General features: G+C 39.3%; 1 protein-coding gene across 1 annotated transcript; it reads right to left on the bottom strand.

The window, feature by feature from the left end:
- Window positions 1–586: 586 nt before the first annotated feature.
- On the bottom strand, window positions 587–26,049 carry LHX8 (LIM homeobox 8). The gene is made up of 9 exons (XM_028142442.2): window positions 25,986–26,049; window positions 23,975–24,061; window positions 23,354–23,515; window positions 19,525–19,646; window positions 17,275–17,495; window positions 16,651–16,754; window positions 11,029–11,124; window positions 4,627–4,810; window positions 587–817 (listed from the first exon to the last, which is right to left on the bottom strand). Exons 1-9 carry the CDS (start codon window positions 26,043–26,045, stop codon window positions 741–743), a joined length of 1,113 nt encoding a protein of 370 aa, XP_027998243.2. The 5' UTR covers window positions 26,046–26,049; the 3' UTR covers window positions 587–740.
- Between the last annotated feature and the right edge of the window lie 303 nt (window positions 26,050–26,352).

Below are 26,352 nucleotides of genomic sequence, written 5' to 3'. Positions count from 1 at the left end.
AGCTCAAAACAAAATGATCTGTTAAAATAAAAGTTGTTATATCTGAAAGACATTAGAGTCAACCTACTGTGGAAAACACACACAAAAAGGACAAATTGGTTGGAACTTTCACAATAATGGAAAATGTTTAATAAACTTAGAATGGTGGGCTTATTAAACCATAGTGTTATTTACAGCTGTAATTCATCAACCACAAACACAAGAACGTGTCTGCCTGGCATGCTACAACAGAAGCTTTATTCAGTTCATTCCAAAAATGGTGGCAAAGTAAATTTCAGTTGCAAATTCACAGATACAAGCCTCAAAGTATAAAGTTGTATGTACCAAAAAAATACAGGTAATATTTATAACAATAACTTACAGATACAAACTAATGATAAACTACAATTTCACAAAGGATTGTAAACATTTTGCACACTTGTCAGTCCTTTCTTTTAGGCAAAGTGCTCTTTTGATGACAAATAAATTAACAGATACACACTAGAGTGAACTATTTCCAGACAATACAAAAAAAAGTTTTGATTTGTTTTCTTCTTGTAAACATAAGTTTTACAAAAAAATGAAAAAAATCAATAAAAGTGTCTTGCAGGCCAACTGTAGATACATACCTGGGCAGCAAAGTGATGTTGGAAATGCTTTAGGTGTTAAATAAAAAATTAACATTAATCTTTTCAATGGTATTTTATACATAACAAATGACCAGTTTATATCCTTAATCATTTCTATCCCTGAAAAAGAAATTAGGTATGACTTATTGGCAGTTGTGTCATTGAATGGGGTAACAAGGGCTGGAGTCCAAGAGTTGTTGGTGAATGAGCTACAAAATAGAAAGAAATTTGTGGATCAGTTTTGTAGGGTGAATAAAACTGACTTAAAACCAACAAAAACAAGCCAAGGCAATGTGCTTTCATTACTCATTACAGCTGAGGGCACCCAGCTACACTCATTCCACTGGCCTCAGCAGAAGCATTAACTTATTCAGCATCATGAGTATATTATTAAATGAGAATCTAGGATGGGTTTACCCCCACATCTTTATTTTGGGCAACAAGCTTTTGCCACTTTAATGTCCTCCATCCATACCCCATTCACTGCACTTTACCCTTCAGCTAGAAAGACTCATGAGCTTTGTCTGCAGAGATGTTGCCAGATTTCATATTGAAGGTGTCTGTATATAGGATGACTCCCCCAACCAAATTCTCATTTATGAGTGTCTAACTGCCTCTTCCCTAAACATACATCAAAATAAACACTTGACTCAGTCAACACAAGTCTTTCAAGTCAACACACCCAATTTTAATGCTAGTGTACATAAATGATTACAATGATATAGGCTCTGGTTTTTTATTTATCTGAAACTTAAAATGAAGATTCCACTCTCAGCAAGGGCTGCATTGCTTCAAACACAACCTCCCTCTGAGAGCAACTAGGAAAGCTAGACAATATTTTTAAAAATGTGTCTTAAGGCAAATGAAAGAGACCAAAGCGGCCAACTCCCAGGAGAGGAGAGAAATAGAATGAGGCTACTTCTCCCCAAGTTGGTGACAATTTGAAAATACGTGTCTGAGAAGTTTAGCAGAGAACTCAGGAGTTAGGCTTAGGCTGGATGGTGAAAGGGTCCACTGAAGAGAAGCCCTAGTTAAAACCAGCAGAAACAAAATAAAACAAAACACAGGTTTTGTTGGGGATTTCAACAAGCTAAATCCAACTTGTAGCCACCCAGAAATACACCATCCCTTCTGAGGACTGATGCCTGATTGGATTAAGTTGCTCTTTCCCTAGCCTACTTCCCTGCCAAAGGCAAAACTAAATACTCTCTGGTGGAAGATATTACCCAGAGGCTAAAATTATTTCTAGTTTTTCTACCCAACATCTGAAGTGCAATAAAAAAAAATAACAAGACATGGCTTGGCTGAAAACAAAGAGGAAAAAACAAAAGTAATAGAACAGACCCCACAAAAATCCAGATATTAGAGTTATCAGACATGGACATTATTATAACTAAAATTAATATAACAATAATTTTGTTATGGAACAAAGTGACAAAAATAGATTATTTCAGCATAGAATTTGGAACTGTATAAGATAATGAAACGGAAATTCTAAAACTGAAGTTACAAAAACTAAATTAAGAACTCAATGGATGAGTTTTATATATTAGGTAGAGTGTGAATTAGTGAACTGGAAAATAGAAGGAAATAACCAGATTGAAGCATGGAAGATCAAAGGCTGAAAAATATGAAATTTTTTCATAAGGGCCAAAATAGTATTTGAAGAGACAAAAGCTGAGACTTTTTCATAATGAAATACTCGAATGACATATTCAAGTAGTATATCTAGGCACATATTAATAAAACTGAAAACCCAACGGAGAGAAAAATGCTGAGGAAAAAAAAGACATTTACTTTCAAAGGAACATTAATAAGACCAATAGCTGACTTCAACAGTAAGTATCAAGTTAATTAACCATCCATATTCTACACAAGAGAGAATGGAAGCCAGAAAACAATGTTATCATGTCATCATTGTGCTGAAAAAAAGATATCTGCCAACCTAGATTTCTACATACAGAGGAAATATCCATTATAACTGCATCAAAACAAATACTTAGGAATAAACCTAACAAAATATGTATAAGATTACTAAACAGTAAAGTCTACAATATAAGAGAGCATTTGAAGATGACCTAAATAAATTGACAGATTAAGTTCATGATATGAAAGACAATATTATCAAGATGGTAGTTTCCTAGGATGGATTGTTTCAAAATATCTATATTTTTTTCTTTTTTGGGGGGAGGGGGGTGTAGAAATTGACAAGCTGGAAAAACTTATGGAAATGCAAAGGGTCAAGAATATGTAACACAAACTTGAATAACAATGAAATAGGAAGACTTGTTCAATTGCGTATCAAGACTTATAAGCCTACCTTAAGTGAAACAATTAGGTACTAATATAAAAATAAGTACACTAATAAAACTGACACATACATTATATGGACACTTAATTTATATCAAATGTGCTGCTACAAAGCAGCTAGGAAATAAGTATTTTTCATCAATATAACAATAAGCTTTGCTCCTAATCTCACACCACATACAAAATTCAATTCCAGATGGACTGAGAATCTAAATGTCAAAATAAAAATAAATTTTCTAGAAGACAACATTGGTGGAATATCATTATCTTTGAGTAAGCACAAGTTCTTGAACAAGTCACAAAAAAAGCACGGCCCATGAAGGAAAATATTGATGAAATGAACTACATTAATACTAGGAACTGTGCTCAACCGAACATACCTCAATAGAGTAGAAAAAGGCAAGCCACTGAACAGGAGGAGGTATTTGCAACACATATAATCATTAAAAAAAAACTTTGTATGCAGAACATAGCAAGAATGAAAACAAATCAAGGTAAAAAGACAAGCTAATAGATCAATAAGCAAATGATATAAATAGGCTCTTCACAGGAAAAGATATATAGATGCCCAATGGAAAAAAAAATGCTCAATCTGATCAGTCACTGAGAAAAAGCAAGTTAAAATAATGAGACAGCACTACACAACCACCAAATAGGCTAAGATTAAGAAGTCACACCATACTAAGTGTTAGTGAGGATGTGGAGTACCTTGAACTCTCACATGCTGCTGGCCCAAGTGTAAACTGCTCCAACCACTATGGGAACTGTTATGCAGAATTAACTAAATTTGAATATATGTATAGCTTATGACCCTATGTTCCACTCCCAGGTACATACCAAATACAAGTGTGAATTAACGTGTACCAAAAGGCATGTATAATAAAGTCCATAGCAGCGTGTTTATAAAAGCCCAAATGGGAAACAGCACAAATGTCTATCAGCCATAGAGTGGACAAACTGTCGTATAGTCCTACAGTAGAATTCTATATAACAATGAAAACAAACAAATCACTGGTTCTTGCAACAATACAGATGAGACTCATAATCAATGCAATTGAAAGAAGGACGACACACAAGAATACATTCTGTATGGTTCAATTTATATAAAGCTCACAAAGAGGCAAAGTTAAAACATGATTTTAGAAGTCAAGGCAAGGTTACTTTAGGAGGGTACATAAGAGAGGATTTCGGGGTGTTAATGGTGCACTACTACATCTCGGTAGTATTTACATGGATATGCTCATTTTATTAATTTATCAAGTTGTGTACTTACTATGTGTGCACTTTTCTGTATGTATGTTTTATTCCAATAAAAAAGTTTCTTTAATAAACTAAGTAAACTCCAATCTAAAAATTTGACTGTGAATACTTTCTCTGACCATATGAAAATAAATTATTTAAATATTTATCAGGTGAAAAAACAAACAAAAATGTTTCCTAAGTAGAAATCAAGCACTAAGAGTCCTTATCGATATTTGTACTTTAGCTGAAAAGTGAGTGTTCAATTTGTCCCTTAAAATATAGTCACAGAAATAAGAATGTTTGGGTAGTTTTGCTCTCTACTACACCCCTCCCCGCAACACACACAATATTTTTCAGCTACTACTGAGGTAATATTTCAAACTGTGAATCCCATCAATAATCTAATATTAGAAGTTGTCAGATATCGACTGCTTGGGAGACAGCTGTTAAATGTTTGGATACCTACCATCCATATAACTATGCAGCGCAGTTAACATCGTCCCATCTTGGGGCACGTAGGCAGAATAAGCCATTTCTTCTAACATGGGCGGAGACAGCCTGGAGGGTGGGACAGATGTGACTGGGGCAGAGGAGGAGTGGTTGGGACTGACATGTTTCTTGTGGCGCGCTCTACAATTCTGAAACCACACCTGAGGGAGAAAAGCAATGCACCTCTGTCACATCAGCTTCTGAGATCATCACAACTCCGTTTAGAAAGGGATGCAACCTCAGTGACTCTCCCATACAAGCACAGCATAAAGCTAAATAAGTTTTAGAAAGTTCTGCAGACAGAAGAGAAACATTTTTGTGCAAATATCAATGGTCATTTTCTTCACTCAATAACTATTTGAAGATTTACTTAAAAGCCAATTCTATACTAAACTAGTGCTTTCCAAAATAAAAAGAGGCATGGGACTCAAAGAATTCCAAACGAAGTTTCCTTGGTTTTAACTACTGGCACTTGGGGCAAAAAAGAAAAACAGAAAAAACCTTTTAAATAGAACTTAAAAAAAAAACAAAAAAACACACCACACAAAACCCAACAACAACACTACTAAATGTATTCTTAGACACCTGCTGGACTTATTTCAAATCTTTTCTCAAATGCCTAAAATCCCTACTGAGAACTTAAAGCTTTCTACAAACCCCTTGATTCAGTGATTCCAGGCACATTTTAACATGCTGGCTTCAATTTTTCCTAGTGAATACAATATAGGCTATCTCCTAAGAAGCATGTTAAGGTCAGGCTTTCAATAAGAAAAAAACTAGTAATACTTAAGTAGAATAAAATACAAACAAATCCACTTGTGAAACTGTCCACAAAATGTAAAGAGCTAACCATCCTCTTGTCACTCTTTCACAGAAATAAAGAAAGCAAATTCAGGGCAAGCAGGCCAGGTGAGTAAGATTAGATTGCCCTGAGTGCTTCCAGCAATAAACTGCCTATGTCTGAACTCCCTGCCATTAGATAAAATTTTGACTATAAAGTGTTACTCTATTAAAATATCATAGCATTTATGTGCCATCACACCAAAGATTTTGTCATGAGGAGAAAGAAAGTGGAAGGAAAAAAAATTAAGGAAACTAATAAGATAAGAAAATTTGGGGTCTGGGACAAAGGCCGGGTAAAGGTCAGGGGCATATATCTCTGCCCAGGGCTGGCAAAAGGAAATCGGGGCTAAGTAACATGGAAAAGAAGGAAGCTGGAAAAAGATTTATATGAAAAAGTTGGCTTGCCCAACTGCTGTGGCTCAGTGGTTAAGCACTGACCCATGAACCAGGAGGTCATGGTTTGATTCCCGGTCAGGGCATATGCCCAGGTTGTGGGCTCAATCCCCAATGGGGGACATGCAGGAGGCAGCTGATCAATGATTCTTTCTCATCACTGATGTTTCTATCTCCCTCTCCCTCTCCCTTCCTCTCTGAAATAAATAAAAATATATATATTTTTTAAAAGAATAGTGTCTTAAAAAAAAAAAGAAGTTGGCCTATTTCTAAGACCCCAAAATTTCTTGGGACTCAAAAATAGAGGGCTGGTAAAGTATAAACTCAAAGGTTTAACGCTAAAGAAATAAAAATGAATGACATACTGGGTTGTGCAGCCCTGAGCAGGTGGCTGAAAGGGAGTACCCAAGGAATGTTTCAGGAACGAGACTTAGACGTGTGTCGAAGAAAAGGAGTGGGAAGTCACAGCCTTCTCCCCCATCTTCTGGAATGTTAGACCTTAGATACCTATACAGAGACCACATCCAAAGTCTCCACTCACAGTTCTCTCCACGGGCTCTGAAACAATGGGTGCCACTGCTGTCATCACCCAGCCACGGAGATACACTCACACATTCTGCACCGTGTAAACGGGAACTGCTGCTGCCTGCCTGTTCCTGGACAGCACCCAGAGGACATGCATGCAGAGGGCCACATGGAACCTAATATACAAGGCACTGTGGTTCCCTGAGTTTCTTCCAAGTATCTTACGTCTCCAATAGATTAAATATTGGATGGAACCTACTCAGCTGTTTAAAAAAAAATACCAGGCTTTGGAAATAGATACGAAGAAGGCATGACCTAAAAAACAAAATAGCTACCTTAATGCTGAATCAAATAGCTCCTTGGAAAGATCATCAACAGGTAGTAAGCAGAGAGAGATTTGTAAACACAAAGTGTCATGTAATTTGCACAGCAAAATATAGCTGATACCAGACTTCAGAAAATAACTTCTGACATGAGGGCTACCAGCTTCAGAATTCAAATACAAGTCCTTCTGACACTCCTCACTGACTTAAAAGTTACTCCTTCTGCTTTGCAAACCTCTAACAAGAGTTACATTTTCTTCTGAGCTATTGCTTTAATATTTTTTTAATTCTATATTGTAAATTACATAAGCTAGAAGTAGGTCATGTAGACATTCTGAAAAAGAAAAGACTAATGCATAAAATTAATCTCTTTGGAAGCTCAAAGAGTCAAATATAAAAATAATGTATGAAAATATTATGGAATTTTAAATTATTTGGAAAGCATGGCGTGATACTGACTTAAGAAAGCTGAGTAATCATTTAGGAGAAAAAAAATAGAAAAATCCCTTCCTCACATGTAACCAAATAAATTCCAGATAAATTAAAGTATAAGTGTGAATAACTGAAACCATAATGTTTAAGGAAACAAAAGCCAATATTGATATCTCTCTCAGTGGAGAAACATAAAAACGGCCAAAGCTATAAGAAAAAATTATTGAGAGGTTTCAATACATAAAAATATAAAAAATTCTATGTGGTGGGAAAATGAAAAGAAAATTGATGATTAGGTGATAAGCACACAATATAATACATAAATGATATAGTGTAGAATTGTATACCTGAAATCTACATAATTTTGTTAACCAATTTCACCCCAATAAATTCAATAAAAAAGGAAAATTGATGAACTATGAAAGTTTAACATGATAAGTAGAAGTCAGTAAAAGTAAGATGGGGAGAAAAGAAACAACCCAATAGAAAAGTGGGCTAAAATAACTTTTAAAATTACAAAATGTTAAAAATGTATCGATAATGAAAAAATAAAAATAAAGACAATGAGATTTTCTGACTATCAAATTGGAAAGGACATTAAAGAAGGATAGCAATAAGGATTCACATAGTTGGGAAAGAGCAACTTTCATAAGTAACTACTGGCAGAATAAATTGGTATGGACTTTCTGGAACTGATTTTTGTGGTATCAGTTAAAGGCCCTAAAAATGTTTTATCTTTTGACTCAATAATCCCATTTCTATAAATGTATCCTATCAAAACTATTGAACAAACATGCGAAGTATGTATACAATATTGTTCACTTAAGCATTCAAATGATAATAAAAAATTGGAAGTAAACTAAATTATTCTATGCTCAATATGTGCAGCAATAAAAATGATGTAGTTCTTAGTATGAAAAGATATTTCCAGTAAACATACTGAAAGAATACTGAAAGAAATAGAACAGTTTTATTATTTTTCTAAAGGTACACAACTCATAATTCACCTATCTGAAATGGTATGTGAACAGTGATTATACTTAGATACAGAGTTCAAAATAAAATCATCCATCTTCATTCTATGATCTTAGTACAATGACAATCTGATCTGTTACTCATGTCTCTCCAAGCAGACTTTAGCTAGTAAAGGTGGGATTGTCTCTATGTATCAGACCACTGTTTCTATCTAATCTTTGCATACAACCTAGTTTGCATATTAGAATCAAGGCCTAGTCATTAAAACTCTTTTCCTTAAATTTTCTAAAGTGTGCCCAGTGCTAGGAAGTAGGCTGGGCAAATAGATCATGATTACTATTTGAGATCACAGTAATTAACTCTTCAAAAATACTGTGAAGGGCTATATGTTTAACTTATACACACACGTATATCCTATATAATAAAAGCATAGTATGCAAATTGTCCCCTCCACCAGGAGTTCGACCAGGGGGGCGGGGCCAGCAGGGGGAAGGGAGGGAGGCCTGGCTGGTGGCAGGCGGCCAGGGGAAGGGAGAGAGTAGCTAGCCAGACGCTGCCAGCCACTAGGGACCCTACCAGTGCACAAATTTCATGCACTGGGCCTTTAGTATACAAATAATATACTATGAGGCAAAAGTAGGTTTACAGTTGTGAATATAGGAAACAGTTTATTCTTGTATTATTACTTATTCATTATTGTATTATTTTCCATAAGAACAATTGTTAATCTACTTCTACAGACTCCATATGTATATATTTGAATGCTAGTACTCCTTCCTTTGCTATCTTGTCAAAAATGTTTAAATTCAATCCTCACATATTTTTTTCCTTTTTATTGAATTTATTGGGTGACACTAGTTAACAAAATTATACAGGTTTCAGGAGCCCAATTCTCCAGCACATCATCTATACACTGCCTTGTGTGTTCACCACCCTGTCAAGTCTCCTTCCATCACCATTTTTCCCCTCATACCCTTCCCCACACCCCACTCTCTCCCTAATCCTCACATATTAAAAGCCACTATCCAACAATATATACTTGCTCATAATACCGGTGACTGAAATACCTAAAAATTATATGAGAGTTATCTGTCTGAGGTCTTTACTTCTTCAAATAATTAGAAAGGGACTTAGAAAACCCTCCATTTTACTTTGCTTTCAACTTCAAAATAATTGAAAACATAGTAGTCATGAATCTGACAGCTGCTGCAGAATATATTGTGTCTGAAGGACCTCGACGAAGGAAGCTTCCCTTCCAGCCACAGGAAATCATTCCCTCCAAGGGCAGTCCATGCCCTTTGTAGAGACTCTCCTACTGGGAAAGTTCTACATCATGAGTGAAATCTACCTTTTCCTGCATTCCTTTGCAGAGACCTGCTTCTGCTTGCGTTAATTTCTCAAACGTTTTGAACTCTGAATGTTATTTAAAAGTATTTTCCATTTCCCTGATCTCTCTTTAAGAACTTGGCACAGTTGACCACCTCCATCTTGAACCCACCTCACTCCTTTGGCCTCCATGATGCTTCTACTCATTTATTCTGGCTGTTACTATGTTCCACTCAAACAGCACCTCTTGCCCTGCTCTCTCCCTAAAATCCATTCTTCACTTTTTACTGTCTATAATCCTTTCCAAAGGGTCTTTACCCAATCTCACAGCATTAGATCTTTTTTAAAAAAATATATATTTTATTGATTTTTTACAGAGAGGAAGGGAGAGGGATAGAGAGCTAGAAACATCGATGAGAGAGAAACATCGTCCAGCTGCCTCCTGCACACTCCCCCACCGGGGATGTGCCCGCAACCAATGTACATGCCCTTGACCAGAATCGAACCTGGGACCCTTCAGTCCGCAGACAGACGCTCTATCCACTGAGCCAAACCGGTTTCGGCCGCATTAGATCTTTTTGCTCGAGTTTTGTTCATCCTCAAAAAATATCTGTTTACATGCCCAATGGCACCATCATTGCAGAATTAGCAGAGGGAAAAGGGAATTCATCTCTCTCCATATTACCAAACTAGCTTTCTTTTGACCTGAATATTCCTGTTAATAGCTCCATTTCCATGAATATTTTGACTTCAAATCTATGAGTCACCTTTGACTTGTCTCTGCTTCCCCATTACAGTGTCTGGTCCTTTTCTTGTGTCTCCAGCATCCAGCACTTGCCATCAGTGGACAGTCAATAAAATGTTTCTCGATGAATTCTAGGCTACCTCACCCATTATTTTCTTTTAAAAAAAAATTACTCCTTTCCTGGACATCCCAACTAATCTGCTTACTTCTATCTCCCCTCTCCCAACCCTAATTCATCCCATGTGCTGTCAACAACCTTTTCTTCCTAAAATCACATATTGTGGCTTTCTCCTGAGAAGAAAAGAACTCTGCATTTACATACCTCTCCAAGGTCGGCTTCACCAATTTCTTCTCCCACAATTTGCAAACATAAATCTTACATTCTGACAAATTTGGTCTAGCTCATCCTCCCCTAATTTTGTTCACATCACTCCCTCTACCTGGATCTTTAACAAAGGCCATCAACACCCTCTACACACATACACACTCACTCACATACACAATCATAGAAAAGTAGGAAAAAACACTGACCTTAGAACCAGATCTAGCTTGGAACATCCATTGTCATTTTTAGCCTGAGGATTTTAGGTTTGCTATGAGCAATGAATGAAGCAACTTGTACAAGGAGTCACTTAACAAATGATAGCCCAGCCCAAGCAGGCTAATTACCAAGTTTTTTTGAAAAAAATGATTTAGAGTGTGAAGTGACCTAACATGAGAAACTAATGCTTTCGCAAGTCTTCACAAAGCAATGCACACTCATAAAGACCTAGAATAGAAATGTTTGTACCTCTTGATTAATGTTTAAAACAATCACCTGTATCACACGTCTGCTCAAGCCTGTCCTTTCTGCCAGTTTCTGGAGCGTCTGTGCATCTGGGTTGTTGTCCTGAGCAAACTGTGCCTGCATCACCTAAAAGATATGTAAGTGGTAAGTAGCTAAAAAGAATCAATCTTCTGCATCTTGATGATAGGAGAGAAGACATGCACAAGGAAATACTTATATTTTATTACTTGAAAGTCAATATGGGGATGTATGTATAAATGAAAAGAGTGCACATTTTGTAAATTTACACGTAAATTGCTATGTTAAGATCTTTAAAAAAATAATTAATTTCAACATAAAAACTTGTTTCTCAACTATGCTTTAAAAATAAGCTCACCTTTTCTTTCTTTCCATACTTATAACCCACAAGCATAAGTAGTATTAAGTCTATTTAGTTTTTTTCTGTTCTGTTAAAAAGTGTTAGCAATGGGGGGAGAAAAAGGAGACATATGTACTACTATTTGTAATACTTTAAAAAATAAAATAAAATTTTACAAAATAACCCCCCCCCCGCCCCCTGCAAAAAAAGTGTTAGCATTAGAGCCCTGGCCAGATGGCTGAGTTGGTTGGAGCATCATCCCATACACCAAAAAGGTTGCGGGTTCGATTCTTTATCAGGGCACATGGCTAGGTCATGGGTTCAATCCCCGGTTGGGGCGTGTATAGGAGGCAACCAAATGATATCTCTCTCTCTCTCTCTCTCTCTCTCTCTCTCAAAATCAATAAACATATCCTCAGGTGAGGATTTTTAAAAAGTGTTAGCATTATAAAACTTTTAAAAATACAAAATTCATATACAATTATCTCTAACCTCTATTGAGCTAAATAGGTTCAAGGCCCCTACTACAATTTTTATTAGTCTGCAAATAGTAAACAGCACAACAAATGTACTCCACTTAATTGCAACCATTTCATCATTAATTGTTTTAAGCACTTGCTTTAAGCAAAGAAATATCTGGAATCTTAAAAAGAGACACCCATCAGCACTGAATAAGAATTCCTCAGGATCTAAACATATATACATTGAAAAAGTCCCCAGGTGGTTCTGATGTGACTCTTTGGCTTGGAACCACTGTGCTAAGTGAGATAGCAGTACATGAAAAAAAATGCTCCTGATCTCAACTTCCCAGGGCAGAGATTCAGACATGCCCCTAACTACCAACAACACAAGGTTAAGAGAGAGGTGTGGAAAGTATTTGAAATCTTGCTTCCTGGCATATGTTATCACAGTTTGACTCAAATAAAATCTTATAAAAGTTCAGAGAGAGAGAAAGAGATATAGAGAGAGTGCTGTGGAGGGGGGAGTACCAGAATAAAAGTGTAAATTAAGATTTTTTTCAGAAAAGTTTAACCATGGGAATCAAATGGGACATTTCTATTTTATTAGTTAAAAGTCAATCAATCCAGGGGAGTATTATCCTATATAATAAAAGGCTAATATGCAAATCGACCAAACGGCAGAATGACCGGTCGCTATGACGCGCACTGACCACCAGGGGGCAGACGCTCAATGCAGGAGCTGCTCCCTGGTGGTCAGTGCGCTCCCACAGGGGGAGTGCCGCTCAGCCAGAAGCTGGGCTCATGGCTGGCGAGCACAGCGGTGGTGGAAGGAGCCTCTCCTGCCTCTGCAGCAGTTGGACATCCTCTGAGGGCTCCCGGACTGCGAGTGGGCACAGGCTGGGCTGAGGGGACCCCCGCCCCCTGCCCAGTGCATGAATTTCATGCACCAGGCCTCTAATAAAATATAAAGAATTATAGCCTGGCCGGTGTGGCTCAGTGGTTGAGTGTCAACCTATGCATCAGGAAGTCACGGTTGGATTCCTGAAGGGTGCATGCCTGGGTGGTGGGCTTGATCCCTAGTAGGGGGTGTGCAGCAGGCATCCAATCAATGATTCTCTCTCATCACTGATGTTATATTAGAAAGAAGATAGGGAGTCTGGCATGCAACATGATTGTGCATGTCCATGGGCATGGGATGAGGGTGGGTGACCAACCCAACTAAAGACTTTAAGCTCTGCTGGCCTGGACACCATTGCAGCAGGCCATCTGAATTACACTCTCCACTATGACCCTCATATAATATTTACTATCTTTTGCCAGTGCCCGTTTCAAAGGATGGCTGAATGAGGCATTGGCAGATTTAGTTTTCCCTAGCAGAAAGCGAGTTTTCTGAGGGCAAAGGGAATGTCTTCTTCTTCACATTCCCCTTCCTGTCAATAGTGTTTGTGCTTGTGTTTGTGACAGAATGAACCTTGACAATGGGAGGAAAATCTGAAGATAGTATGGTTCACCAATGTTGTTCTCGGAAACCTTATGAGGTTTTCAAATCACGTAATTTTTTTCAGTTAAGTTCTCTCTGATTAGTGTGACTCTTCTAGAATAAGGTTTTCCTGGCTTCCTGTCCAACTCTGTCCACACATTCACTGTAAACAGTACCTATATTTTTGGTTTAAAAATGGGTAGAATCAGACTAAAAGTTCATAATTTCACCCAGTTCACTTCATTCTTCCTTTTCTACTTCAAATGTGTTATTTCATATGCAAATACAGTTGTGTTTATAGGAAGCTGAGTGTGTAAATCTCAAAGAGAAAAACGAATGAGCAAATTAATTATCTTTGTTTTTTTTTAATTTTGAAGGAGAAAAGCATTTGCTTTCAAAGCCACTATTGATCATTTATAGAACAAAAACAGCATGCTTTTCACAAATGCATTTCAAATTCACAAGTTTAATCACAGAACCAAATTACATTAAATAAAGCAATTTCTCATCAAGGAATAAAGCAACACTTAAATCAACACTGATGGTTTAGAACTGGATTATACTAAAGGAAAAGTAAGATGTACTTATCAGTGTTTAGCCTCAGAAAAAAACACACACAACCCTTTGAATTTGAACTTAGTTTTATTATTCTCCAGTCACTACTGATGCCCAAACCCACCCTACTTTTAACATGGTCAAGGAATAAGCCTGTAGAGACACTCATCATTTTAAGGCCAGAAATTCTACCAGAAATGTCAGGATTCTGCAAAGTAGCAGCAGACCAACTGGATTTGAAAGTAGATTAAAGTAGGTGCTACCGTTGGCGCGTTTAGCATTAATGATCATTGAGCAAGTGCATCTAACTACAACAGGCAAACCATAATAGTGACTGAAACTTCTTAAATATCACTCCTAAAAAAAACAAAAAACAATATTTGAAATATTTTGTATTTTATTGTGTAAGTGTGAAATGACTTTTTCTTCCCAAAAGTTTCTAAAGAATTTTGGAAATTTTTCTTGTTTATTCCTCCCTTTTTAATTCTACTCTGTTTAACTCTGCTGCTTCATGTATGATCTTGACCTACTGATCACCTATCATACTTTATTATTTTACTGAAAGGTAGGACAATTTGACAATGAGGGTACATCACCTGATTTATTAGAGGTTCTAACAAAATATAATAATTCAAGTTGTTAAAAATCTATAGCTATTCCAGATTCCTAAATTATAAAGAACCACTTGAGGACAGAATGGAGCCAGATTTTTTTCAGTCATTCCTAGAATAGGTAAATACTAGTAAAGATTGAATAAATGAGAGCATGCTTTGAAAGCATATCATTTCTGCTTTCATTTTTCAAAACTGATGATTCTGATACAAATTTTTAAAAACATGATTCACAGTACATTTTAAAAAATACCTTCACCTGAGGATGTTTATTGATTTTTATAGAGGGAGAGGAGGGGTGGGGGGAAGAGAGAGGAAAGCATTGATGTGAGAGAGAAACATTGATCGTTTGCCTCTTGTATGTGCCCTGACTGGGAATCGAACCTGTGAATTTTTTGGTGTACGGGACGTTGCTCCAACCAACTGAGCTACCTGACCAGGGCCACAGCACATTTTCATATAATAATGCATGATTAAATAGTTTGTGTACATTTGCAAGTAAAACTATAAGGCCATCTACAAGATTCAGAATCGCACTCTTCTGTTCTAGCTGCTGCTACCATTAAATGGAGTTTCGTTAGGCACAGACTCATAGACTCCTCGGAGGCCAAGCAAAATGAAAAGACCAGAGGTTTGGGGAGCAGGGTCCATATCTCTGCTCTGCCATTCCCTTGGCAATCTGCCCTGAGGAAAGCTCCTGCACCTCTTGGATGAGGCTACCTACATCAAGGACTTGTAAGAATTAAGGGAGAAAATGCCTGTCATAGGACTTGGAGCACAAAGTTCTCCACAAATATCATTCCCTTTTAGTTTAATCAATATTTATCTTCCTATATGATATTACCTAAGGTGGTTTCAAAACTTCACAATTGTAATCTTAATAATAAATTTTATATGATGTTAGAGTTATCAGTCTTATAATTAAAACTATAGCCAGCCTTTATGGGAATGGCTGACTTTAAAAACAATATATTTTTACTAGAGATTCCACTTTCTCACACATCTTTTAGCTACTGGGTATTCTGCTGCCAGGTCACCCACAGGTACGCATGTCTCCTAAGTTAGGGCTTTTTGTGATCTTCATTGCAATCCAATGAGGCATCCAGTAAAGCAAGGTTCAAGCAGAGATATTTCTTTCATTTGTCTTATCTTTCACTTATTACTTATTGACCATGTATTCTATGCCTAAGTTAAGAAGTCCAAAACAATCTGAAAATTTTTCAGAATGGCTTTAGATTTTAATGCTAGATTGCTTTCCAATATCATTAAGTTGCTTTGGAATATTTGTGCCACAGCAAGGTTTCTTTTTTAAGCATTCTCAAAATAAAAATTATCTTCTTGAAACACTTATATTCAGCTTAAATACTGGAAAGCCTTAAAATATTACATGTGACTTTTCAAAAATTACCTTCACTTATTTGTTAACATTATATAAATATCCTTTAAAGTTTTAGCTCAGATGGATACAATGTATAAAACACCCAAGAATACATAATAGGTGCTCAATAAATGCTACTTTACCTTAACATAAAATACTTCAGCCACATTAATCTTTTAGAACACATAATTTTTTTACCTTAAAAAATGCCAGAAAGAATCATTATATGTGTAGACTTAAATATAAAGTAAGGAGTAATTATTTAATAGTTTTCTTGACAATTCTCATAAACCAAATCTATGACCATTATACTTAGGGCAACTAAGCTGAAAATAATCCCTCCCTTTTCAGGGGACATAATCAACCTACTCAGAAAATGTATAATCTTTGTCCATTAAAAGACTCATTGCGGTTTGTTAAAAAGATGAACACGTCAGTGTCCCATAGACTCACACACATATTGTATGACTCTTTCTGTTGAATCCCCAAATATTTTGTTTGCTATTGCAATTATATGTAGTAATGTAAATGCCTGGGTTAAACTGATTTTATCAGGAAGTCAGGACAGACTAACATTTTGCTTCCACTTTGATGTCAATGCCAACAGACCCTAGAAAAACAAAGCTTGAACGAACATTGATAAATATTGTAGGGCCAAATGTATATTTCATACACTCACCAAGTTTTTTCCACACAAAGCATAAGCTAACCTTTTTTGAAAACATAAACATGATTTTAGATAGCATAAAGTTGTGTTTTTTGGGGGTAGGGAGGGGCTTCAAAAATCATAAATTCATTGTCACGTCTACCTGGAGCTGATCTGCGGTAAAGCTGGTCCGAGCCCTTTTTGCTGGTTTTGGATGATTAACATCTTGCTCTGTGAGGAGGGCACCTTCCACACTAATCCCGTTACCTACATTTAAAAAACACACCGCACATGTTGGTAACTCAGATGGGTTCAGCAGTCATGCAATAATAGGTTTCTTACATCTATTGGCTTGGAGTAAAACTATACATCTTCTAGATTGCCAAACCCCTTGCGTTAAGTTTTTAAACACACTAGAAATAGACTGTTAAAACAGTAATCCACATGTAGTCTTGAACATTTAGTCACAAGTGCAAAACGTTAGAAGTACACATCTAAAGCTCATCCTTAGGAAGGCAAAGACAGGGAAAGGACTAGTTACAAAAAGCAAATCAGAATCTAAACTCAAGCCTTTAGACTGAGAATACGGCACAATGCTAATACACATGGCATGGCTTTCCCTGTAAATAAACAGATGGAGACCGCCACTAACAGTAAAGTGCTTAATGAGTTTTACCACAATTACACTGCACAAAATAATGCATTAAAGGGATCTGGAGGAAAAATTGTTTTTATTCCTGTATTCACTGTTCCAAAAGACTCAAAAGTATTTTAAGTATATATTTACCATTTTCCACTTCTCTTTTTAAATTATCCAGCATGCAGTCATAATGCACTCTGCACAGGACTTTCTCTTCCACCAAAGCAAACTCCTCTCCCGTGGAAAGTTGCCTTTTGCAAGAAAAGCAGGCAAAGCACGCCAAGTGATAGACATTGCCCTTGGCCCTCCGGACCCAGTCAGTAGAATGGATGTGCCTCCCACAACGAGAGCAGCGAGTTCCATACCTTCTACATAAATAGAAGGGTAGGAGGTGAAGATTTTAATGCTTGGTGACATATTCATCAGTTTGAGATTAAACTAATGCGTTACATTACTCATTGGATTAAGCTAAGTATTTAAATCTTTTGAGAATAAAACAGGAATTGATTATTTTTCTGAGTCAGTATGGTAAGCAATCAAGATGAGATATGGTCATAATTCAAACCTATTTTTAAAACAGAAAATTCTCATTATTACCTTAAAGGAAGATTGGATTTTTTTCTTTTAAAATAAATGAAATACAAGTTTCAATATCTCTCTTGTAACAAATATCAGTGCATTTTAAGAGACCCAAGATACCACACACACACACACACACACACACACACACACTCCAGATTGAAACCTAAAAATACAAAAGCACACCACTGAAGATATAAATATTGATCTCTTAAAACCAAGTTGAGATCATTAGAAAATACTTTAAATACCATTTTTTTAAGTTAAAACATTATAATATTTGAAATTGCTATTATAAAAGAATGAGGAAAACAATAATTGTTCACCCTGGGAAGAATGAAAACTCAGAAAATATTTCCTTTGGTGAATAAACGATTGCGTTGCTAATCACAGGGAGATGGGAAATATTACCTAAAACTTCCAGAGACACATCTGAACATTAAATGCAGATTAATCTTAACAAAATGCCAGATGTAAATATTTCTTTTTCTCTTAGTCCAAGTGACTCTTTGCCATGTCTCCTTTCACTATCGTAGTCATGGCTTGGCATACCCATGTCCGAGATAAGTATATATGTCTGTGTCTATTCATTAATATATCTTAACAGGTATTTCCATTTAAAAAAATTAACCTGAAAAACTGAATCCTAAAAGAACATTTCAGAATATAAAATATGAAGCATAAAAACATCCCGAAGAACTAGACCTTCAGTAAGCCTCTGAAACCAAATCTCTCAAAAGACTTTAGATTACCATAAAACATTAAGATTAGCATATCCTAAGTGAAAGACGAGGCAAATTGCTACTATTTTTTGAGGAAATGGAAAGCATATCTGATGAGAAATATACATTTTTGGTAATTATAAAATTCTGTGCCTTTATAAAATAAAGGACTCTGGATTTCATGAACTGCTTTAAATTACCTAGCAATTTATTCAAATCAATTACTAAACTCTCTGAAATCAGTTTTTGAAATTGGGTATAAACAACATAATTTGTATTACAAACTTTATTATGCAGTATTAACTTCCCAATTTCACAATGAACATTCTTCTTCATTTGGAAATGCAAATTTAAAAATATGGTAATTTTTTTAAATCATGCTTAAGAATTTCTAGACATCTATCCATTGAGAGTTGAGTTATATCCTGGAAGAAACTGTCCATTTAAATCATTACAAAGAGATGACTCAGAGAAAATGTTACATTTAATAACTCAGGCAAATATAATCTCAACAAAATAAAGGTCAAAGAACAGACAAAAGAAACAGGATTTTTTAGGCAAAATATTTAGATTTGGTGCATTTCTGATACTGGAACAGTCAATTCTGATTAATTTGGTTTATCACAGTCTCCAAACTGCTGACATTTTATAGGTGTATAACTAGGAATCATCCTATAGTAAACAGGTCAAAGCTTAAACAAAACCTGGGTCCCCCCCACCCCCCATAATTATTTCATCTTACCACTCTCCCAAACCAGGGGCTTTCTCACAATAAGTCATCTTATATTTCATACTTTATATCTGTGCACAGCAAAGGAGTTCTTAATACCTAAAAATTTCATTTACCAAAGTGGGAATAATTATCTAAAAATCATTTTTGTATATTGAAGTCCTAAAACATCTAACACACTGATTTATTTGTTGTAATACAAATGATACCTCAAAGATATAAAGCATTCTCATTTTGAAATCTATTACATAAGAAAAACTGGGCTTCAATAAATAAAACTGGACAAGAAAGTCTATTTACAAAATTCTCTTTGCATAATAATTTCTTAGATATCTACTTACTAAAAAAAAAAAAATCACAGAGTACCTGAAATAATCAAGTTTGCAGAAAATGTCCTTGTCTTTAATATAACAGCTGGTATGCCTTCCTAAGGAGGTTCTGCAGACACTGCAGGAGAGACACCGAACATGCCAGCACAGGTCATTCACCTGTGAAGGAAAAAGGGTCAGGATGAGAACTCATTCTAACACTTAAGGGGATAGTTGTTGGTTTTGTGTATTAGGCAATTTAAAAAGCTGGTCCCTTCATGATTTAAGGCACACTCTGAATGTTTCCATTGAAAAGGTGCAACTTACACAAATATGTGTGTTGATATACTCCCTTAGACCCAACCAGAAAATCACAATAACATATTCTACATTTTGTGTTTAAAAAGTATTGTTTTTTTTAATTCCTTTAAAGACTTCAGGTGTTTTTTTGTTTCGTTTTTGTTTTTTTAAAAATGGAACTTCTATGAACACAGGGAAAATTCCTGAACACTTGAAAGTCCTGCATACTGGTTTATTTTTTCTTTTACCAAATTCTTCCCACCATGAAACTTGTTAGCCAAAAAAACCAAACCACATACCTTCTCAATCTACTTTTTGGCCAAATTATTATACAGTGTGCACTGGTTAAAATGAGAGAGAAAGACACTGAAAAAGAAGTTTTCTTAAGATAAATACTTACCCTTACAAAGAAGTCAGGGAATCCATTTTGCTTACAAAACAGAAATGCTAAGGTAGATTTAAATGTTGATATAGCAGAAGCCCTGGCTCCCGTTTAACATTAAATAAGAGAATCAAGGAGTAAAGTTTTGCAAACCCTACTTAATGATTTGACTACTGGAGAAAATAATAAATCTAATTATAAGTGGTTTTAAAAAGGCACCCAAGCATTGTTTGCCATTTATACTTCAAGAAATGAGGCATAAAATGGTGATTTAATAAATCACAGCCCTTTATATTTTCTAAGTAGGAAGATGAAATATTATCAGTTCAGGGAACAAATCATAATTACCCCTCACCTTAAACTGTTGCCATCACTCTATAAGCACAACTTTAACCTTGGAGAATAAACATGTGTATTGGATTGAACTTGCCTTAATGCAGTCTCCTAAAATTTGTTCTTGTTAAATGGACACAATAACTAGGTTTATGCTTAATTAAATTTAATGTAAAAGAACAGCAGTGATGCAAAAACAAATGTTACACTCTACAAATGGATCTAATGCTAAAAATAGGAATTAGATAATTTGGGAAAATATGAAATATACCTTTTGCTACACTATTTCATAATAAAGATGATCTGTCCAAATTCTATCAGATTAGCACCACTGTTCATGAAATATAAAAGATACTTTGAAGCTGAAAAAAAAAGTTTCACTGGCTTTTAGTTATGTGTCTCTTTCCAAAGCATTAATGAGAGTATCATTTGGGTAAATTTTTTAACGTCTTAAGTTTTAGTTTTATTATAAAAGATGTATATATTCAGTATACAGGAAAACAGCAAAAAAAAGTAATAAAAAATATTAACAATGGTGAATACTGCCCTAGAAATAAAGATATTTCTTCTTCTATTTTTTCCTAAAAGGGGCCCAATTAATTTAAAGATTAGAAGTATGGACTTCCTTTCACATTACACTGTTTAGGGCCTTCTTCTGCATTTTTATCTTATCCAACCTTTAAAAACAAACAAACACAAAACAAAGGTAGATTCAGGCTTTAAGGCAGAGTTATGACAACCCTCCAATTCCCTAACGCTAGACCCAGTGCCTTATTTTCCACTTTCCTCAAAGTTTACTTTAAAAAAACAACAATCAAACAACCTCTTTCATCTTCCCTTTCCCACCCCCAGAGGAAAGTAAGGTGAAGAGAGGAAATTCTGATGACTATAAACCTTCCCTGAAGGCTGGTATTGATCCAATCTGTACCTGTACATGTGTGTAAGACCAAGCCAGAAAACCCACCCAAACAACAGGGCACTGAAGTATGAGATGGGGCAATAGATGCATCTACTTCCTCTTGTACTTTTTTGTGCTAATGCCATTTTATTTGCCTCATGATATAGTGTTTTTCTATATTAAGCAATTTATACCCTCAAATACTCTACTACATCCCATAATAATTATTTTTTAACCAGTGATTTTAATTCAAATATGTCTGGATAAGGACTCAAAATGGGGGGGGGGGAGAATTCAGCATTCAGAGTTTTTATATAATCATAAAGTATTAAACTTTTGTTAGAGCTAATATACTAATATGTACAAGAAAGGAGAATAAGACTGTAATATAAGACTTCATTGGGAGGACTCCAGTCCTATTACAAAGGAAAGCTTAGGTAACTTAGATATTTCATGTAATGCAAATATATAATAATATATAAATATATTTTAACATATATATGATGAACACTAGAAACTATTTCAGAGGGTGTGTTAAGAGTCACTTTGTAATAGGTTTTTCTTGGATCCTCTCTACTATGAAGTGTTAAAGCCTTTATAGATCCCTTTAGAAACATTCTTAAACATTATACTAATTATTGAGAGGGTCTCATTGAAAATAAGCTCCTTTTTGATCCAAAAGATGCTTTTTAAACATCCTAAAAGGCCCCATGTCTAGAAACATTGAAAGGCGGGGATCTTAAGGATGCAGATTTAAAGAGAAAGCCATGTTAATTTTTCAGCTGTAAGAATTAACCACTGATAAAAACGAACTCAGTCACTTTTCAATGTTTTCACCAAAACTTCTTTTGGTGCTTTATCCGGGTTATATCTATAGGGTATCATTTCCACTTTACAGGTGAAGCAGTTCTGCTTGAGGCAGACATTTTAAAGAACTCATACTCTTCATAAATAATATTATTGTTTGAAAAGCTGGGGGTGGGGGTTTGGTGGAGACAGAATAGAAAGTGAACTGGTTTGCTACTAATTCAGTGTAGGAGAGATCATTAGTTTAAATAGTGGTTTTAAAGAGCGATTGAAGTTGAAAACCCATAGCATTAAGATGAAGACACATGGGACCCTGATCCTGCAGGCAGTGCCATGAGTAACCGTGCCTGCCAGAATTTATCCTCCAGAACTCCCCCCACAGCATTTTAAGAGAAGTAAAACAAATCAAGACAGACAGTCTGCTCTCAAACCATTTGCGGCACTTCACCCCAGGCTTCTCTCTTCTCTTCCTAACTTGGCATCCATTTCCATTCCCCCTTCTACACACCGGAGATAACATTTTTTTTAAAGCATTGGGTGGCCTTTAAGTATTCAATCTTAACGACAGGAGTGAGGGAACTGAAATGGTTTCAGGTAACAGTAAATAAACAGAAAACTATATGTGAAAAACAAAAACAACAACAAAAAATCTGTCCAGAAAAGAGCCGTTAGGACAATGTACAATGGTTCTCACCCAAGTAGACACTGCAAAGTGGAATCAGCCAACAGAGTCCGACCTAGAACTCTCAGAAGCAGGCCGGCGCGGGGAACGTCACCGGGGCGAGGGACCCGCGGAACCCGGGGCTCGTGACAAACCACCAGGCAGGACCCGGTTTCAGAAAGGGAAGAAGGCTTGCTCCATTTCTGCTCCTCCACCAGTTCGGCGGCTGACTCCGGCACAGACACCGAGGCACGGCGGCGTCGGCACCTCCAGACCCACACGGGCGCGCAGGAGCTCACGTGCAACAACTCGGGAGACTGACTCTAAGACTCCCTCCCCAGCTCTTTCCCGCCGCAGGCGCTGCCCCGCGTTGGTCCGTTTTGCTCCGAAAGCCTACAACCTCCGGGGAGAACAGCGCGAACGGAAAGGAGGGAACCAACCGACGCGCCCCTGTTCCCAGGGTTCCTAGGGGAGCCCGCTCCCGGGGCCTCGCGGCTCCGCCCTACCTTGAGAAGGTACTTGTCCACGATCTCCAGGCCGCAGCTGTTGCACACACACTTGCCAGGGGGACAGACGGAGCCCGAGGCCATGGACCGGGGCGAGGACGACGGGGACAGCGGGGCCGAGGAGGAGCACGAGTCCTCGTCCCCCGCTCCCTCGGGGCTCACCTGCAGGAAGCCGCGAGGCGCGGTCGCAGGCGGTTCTAGACCCCTCCTCCTCCTCCTCTTATCCCACGGATCCCTGGGGCTCCCCCACCGCCTCCCCCCTCCTTTCTCCTGCAGCCCCCCCCCCCCTCACCCCCACTTTCTGCCCAGTTCCTGAGGTCTCACTTCTCCGCCCTCACCCCCCCGTGCAGAGTCCAAGCTCCAGCCACCACCCACTGGGGCTGGGACCCCTGACCTCCAGGACCCAGGGAGCCCCACAACCCTGCCCAGCTAGCCGCGCCGGCTCAGCTTTCCACCCCGCCCCTCCCCGGACCCTCCCTCCACCCGCTCCCCCGTGGGCCAGGGCGGGGGGGGGGGGGGGAGCCGGGAAGGAGCGCGGGACCGCGGAACCGCGGCCCTTCTCCCTGGGCCGCCTCCCCGCCACAGCCAGGTCTGCCAGCACCTGCGCCCCTCCCCACTCACCAGTCCCTCGTCCCCGGCGCCTGGGCGAGTCCTCCCGGCCGCCAGGGCTGCAGTCCGCCCGCACTCTTCCGACATGAGCCCCTGGCACTGCGGGGTGGGAGTGGGGGAGAAACAGAGGAGAAGTTCAGAGCCCGCACACTCGGCGCCGAGCCTCAGCTTCCACGCGCGCGGGGGGCGGGCTAATGAAGGCCCGGCGCGCGGGCCGTGCGTGCAGCCGTCAGGGCTCCCGGCCCCGCTCCGCTGGCGGCGGCGGCGGCGCAGCCCCGGCGCGTGGCGAGGCGGCCACCCCGAGCGCCGAGGGCTCGCCGGGCGCGCTGCGGAGCTCTCGGGGCGCAGGCTCCCCAGCTCTCACCGGGGCACGCCGGCTCCCCGCCCCCCTGCCGGGGGTAACAAGTTAAGAGCAATCATCCCCCGCACAAAGCACTTTCTTTCTAGACGTCAATCACGGTGGGGCTGGGATCGCCGGGCTAAGTGGGGTGCGCAGAGGGAAGAGGCAGGGTGGGAGAGAAGAAAGGGGGACTGAGGAGGGGATGGGGGAAGAAACTTGATTTCTTTAATAACCTCAATTAAAAGAGCAAGACATATTTTTTTTTTTTAAAAAAAGGGGGCTTTTTGAATTGGATAGCCCGAAAGGTGAAGAGGTTTAATAGGATCCTTGAAAGCTAATTACAGCGGGATTTAAGAAGCCTGGTGCTTGTTCCGATGACAATTTGAATGAAAATGCTTCAGATTCGACCGAGCCAGCGGCTCTTTCGTAAACTTGCAGCAATTAGAGCCGCGAGTGATTTACACTCGTTTCTTTCAGGTGTAAATTGCCACTTATTGCTCAGTAAGTCAACATTTGAGCTACTGAAGGATTATTTTTAACCGGCGCAGAAAGCGTATCGAATAATGGAAAATATCCAGCTGAATTTAATTTGTGCTATTAAAAAAAAAAAAAAAACTCACCCAACCTCGGTCAAAATGTTTTAAAGTAACAACGCTCATTACTCAAATGTTTCCAAGCGTTGGCTAGAGTTTTGTTCTGAAACGAAAACGCAGCCTTTCCGGGCGTTTTCTGCTTTTCTTTTTCGAAAACTCCAGCGGCCCACAGCTCGGTATTTCGGACTCCTCGCCTCCGTCCCTCCCACAGCACCGGGCGGGACGCTGTCGCCCTGAGCACCCCGGCCCCGCGGGCGCTCCCCACGCGGGACCCACGCGGCCGCCCGAGGCCGCGTCCTGGCAGCACAAAGGGCGTTTAGGCAGAAAAGCCCCGTGTTCGCCGGGCGTCCCCGCCAGTGTCCCGCAGCAAAGAGAAGTCGGCGGGGCCGGGTGCGGGTGCCCCGCAGAGGCGCTCAAGCCGGCTCTAGCTGACTTTCGAATCCGAATTGGGAGACACCCGTGGGGTCCCGCCTCCAGAGTGAGGGGAGAGCGTGGCAGTTCCCCCCACGACCTAGAGACCACCGGTGCGACTCGCGTACTCTGGGGCTTGCTTCTTTGAGGAATTTTAAGTCAAATCGCACTCTTGGGCGCCTTGGGGTCCCCCGAGGCCTTCCGGGAGCCGCGTATCTTTTTCTGTGTTCGCTGTGGGCCCGCCCGCGCGGGTTGCCCCGCAGCCGGGGGCAACGCCTTCGGGCCCCCGCGAGCGTCCGCGGGCGGAGGGGCGCCTCTGTTTGGTCCCCCCCGACGGCCTCCCGGACCTCCCCATTCTCTCTCCCCGACCGCCACGATCGCCTCGGCAAACAGAACAAAAAAAAAAAAAAACACGACTCACATCTGCACCCGAGCGCGCCTTAGGCTCGAGGCTTCCTCTCCCAAATTACAGTCTCCAAGTCCATGCTTCAGGCTAAGAGAGCTTGTGGGGAGGGGAGGCAATGATTACGGACTAAAGCTACTACGTAACCAAAAAAAAAAAAAAAAAAAATTGTCAGGTCTGAAGATGAGGCCGTCACAGGTAATTCCTGAACCTCGACAGCTCGCGTTTCCAGGAAACCGCGATGCAGCGGGTCGGGCCCGGCGTCGCCTCGCTCACCTTCTCGGGGGGAACGGCCAGCTCCGGCACGTCCTTTTCTTCCAGTTTACACACAAACATCTGATCGCTTTTCCAATACATGGCCCTGCGAGGGCTGCTCGTCGCAGACCAACTCCGGAGGGTCAGAGGCTGCCCGCGTCCGCCGATCGCCCCCTCCCCCGCCCCAAGGCGCTGGTAAAAGCGGACACCCCGAAGAGGGAGACGCTACCGGCCAGTCTTCCTCCGAGGAGGCCGCCCTGGCCCTACCCGTGCTCGGGTGGACAGACTCCTCTTAAGATGTTTTTCTCCCCAACTTCGCTGAGGTCTGTCCCTCCAGGAAAAGAAAAGGGTGGGGGGGAAAGTTTGTTTTCCAGAGGGTGGAACCTTA

This window comes from Eptesicus fuscus, chromosome 9 (assembly GCF_027574615.1).
Source record: "Eptesicus fuscus isolate TK198812 chromosome 9, DD_ASM_mEF_20220401, whole genome shotgun sequence".
NCBI lineage: Eukaryota > Metazoa > Chordata > Mammalia > Chiroptera > Vespertilionidae > Eptesicus > Eptesicus fuscus.
The sequence above is the reverse complement of the archived record's forward strand: the minus strand, read 5'-3'. Positions and strand labels throughout refer to the sequence as shown.

Coding starts and splice junctions, on each gene's coding strand:
- LHX8 (XM_028142442.2), bottom strand. CDS start 26,045: ATGTTTGTGTGTAAACTGGAAGAAAAGGACGTGCCGGAGCTGGCCGTT. Junction 24,062..25,985: donor TGGCCGTTCCCCCCGAGAAG/GTGAGCGAGGCG, acceptor CCCACCCCGCAG/TGCCAGGGGCTCATGTCGGA. Junction 11,125..16,650: donor TTACCGCAGATCAGCTCCAG/GTAGACGTGACA, acceptor CATATCTTTTAG/GTGATGCAGGCACAGTTTGC.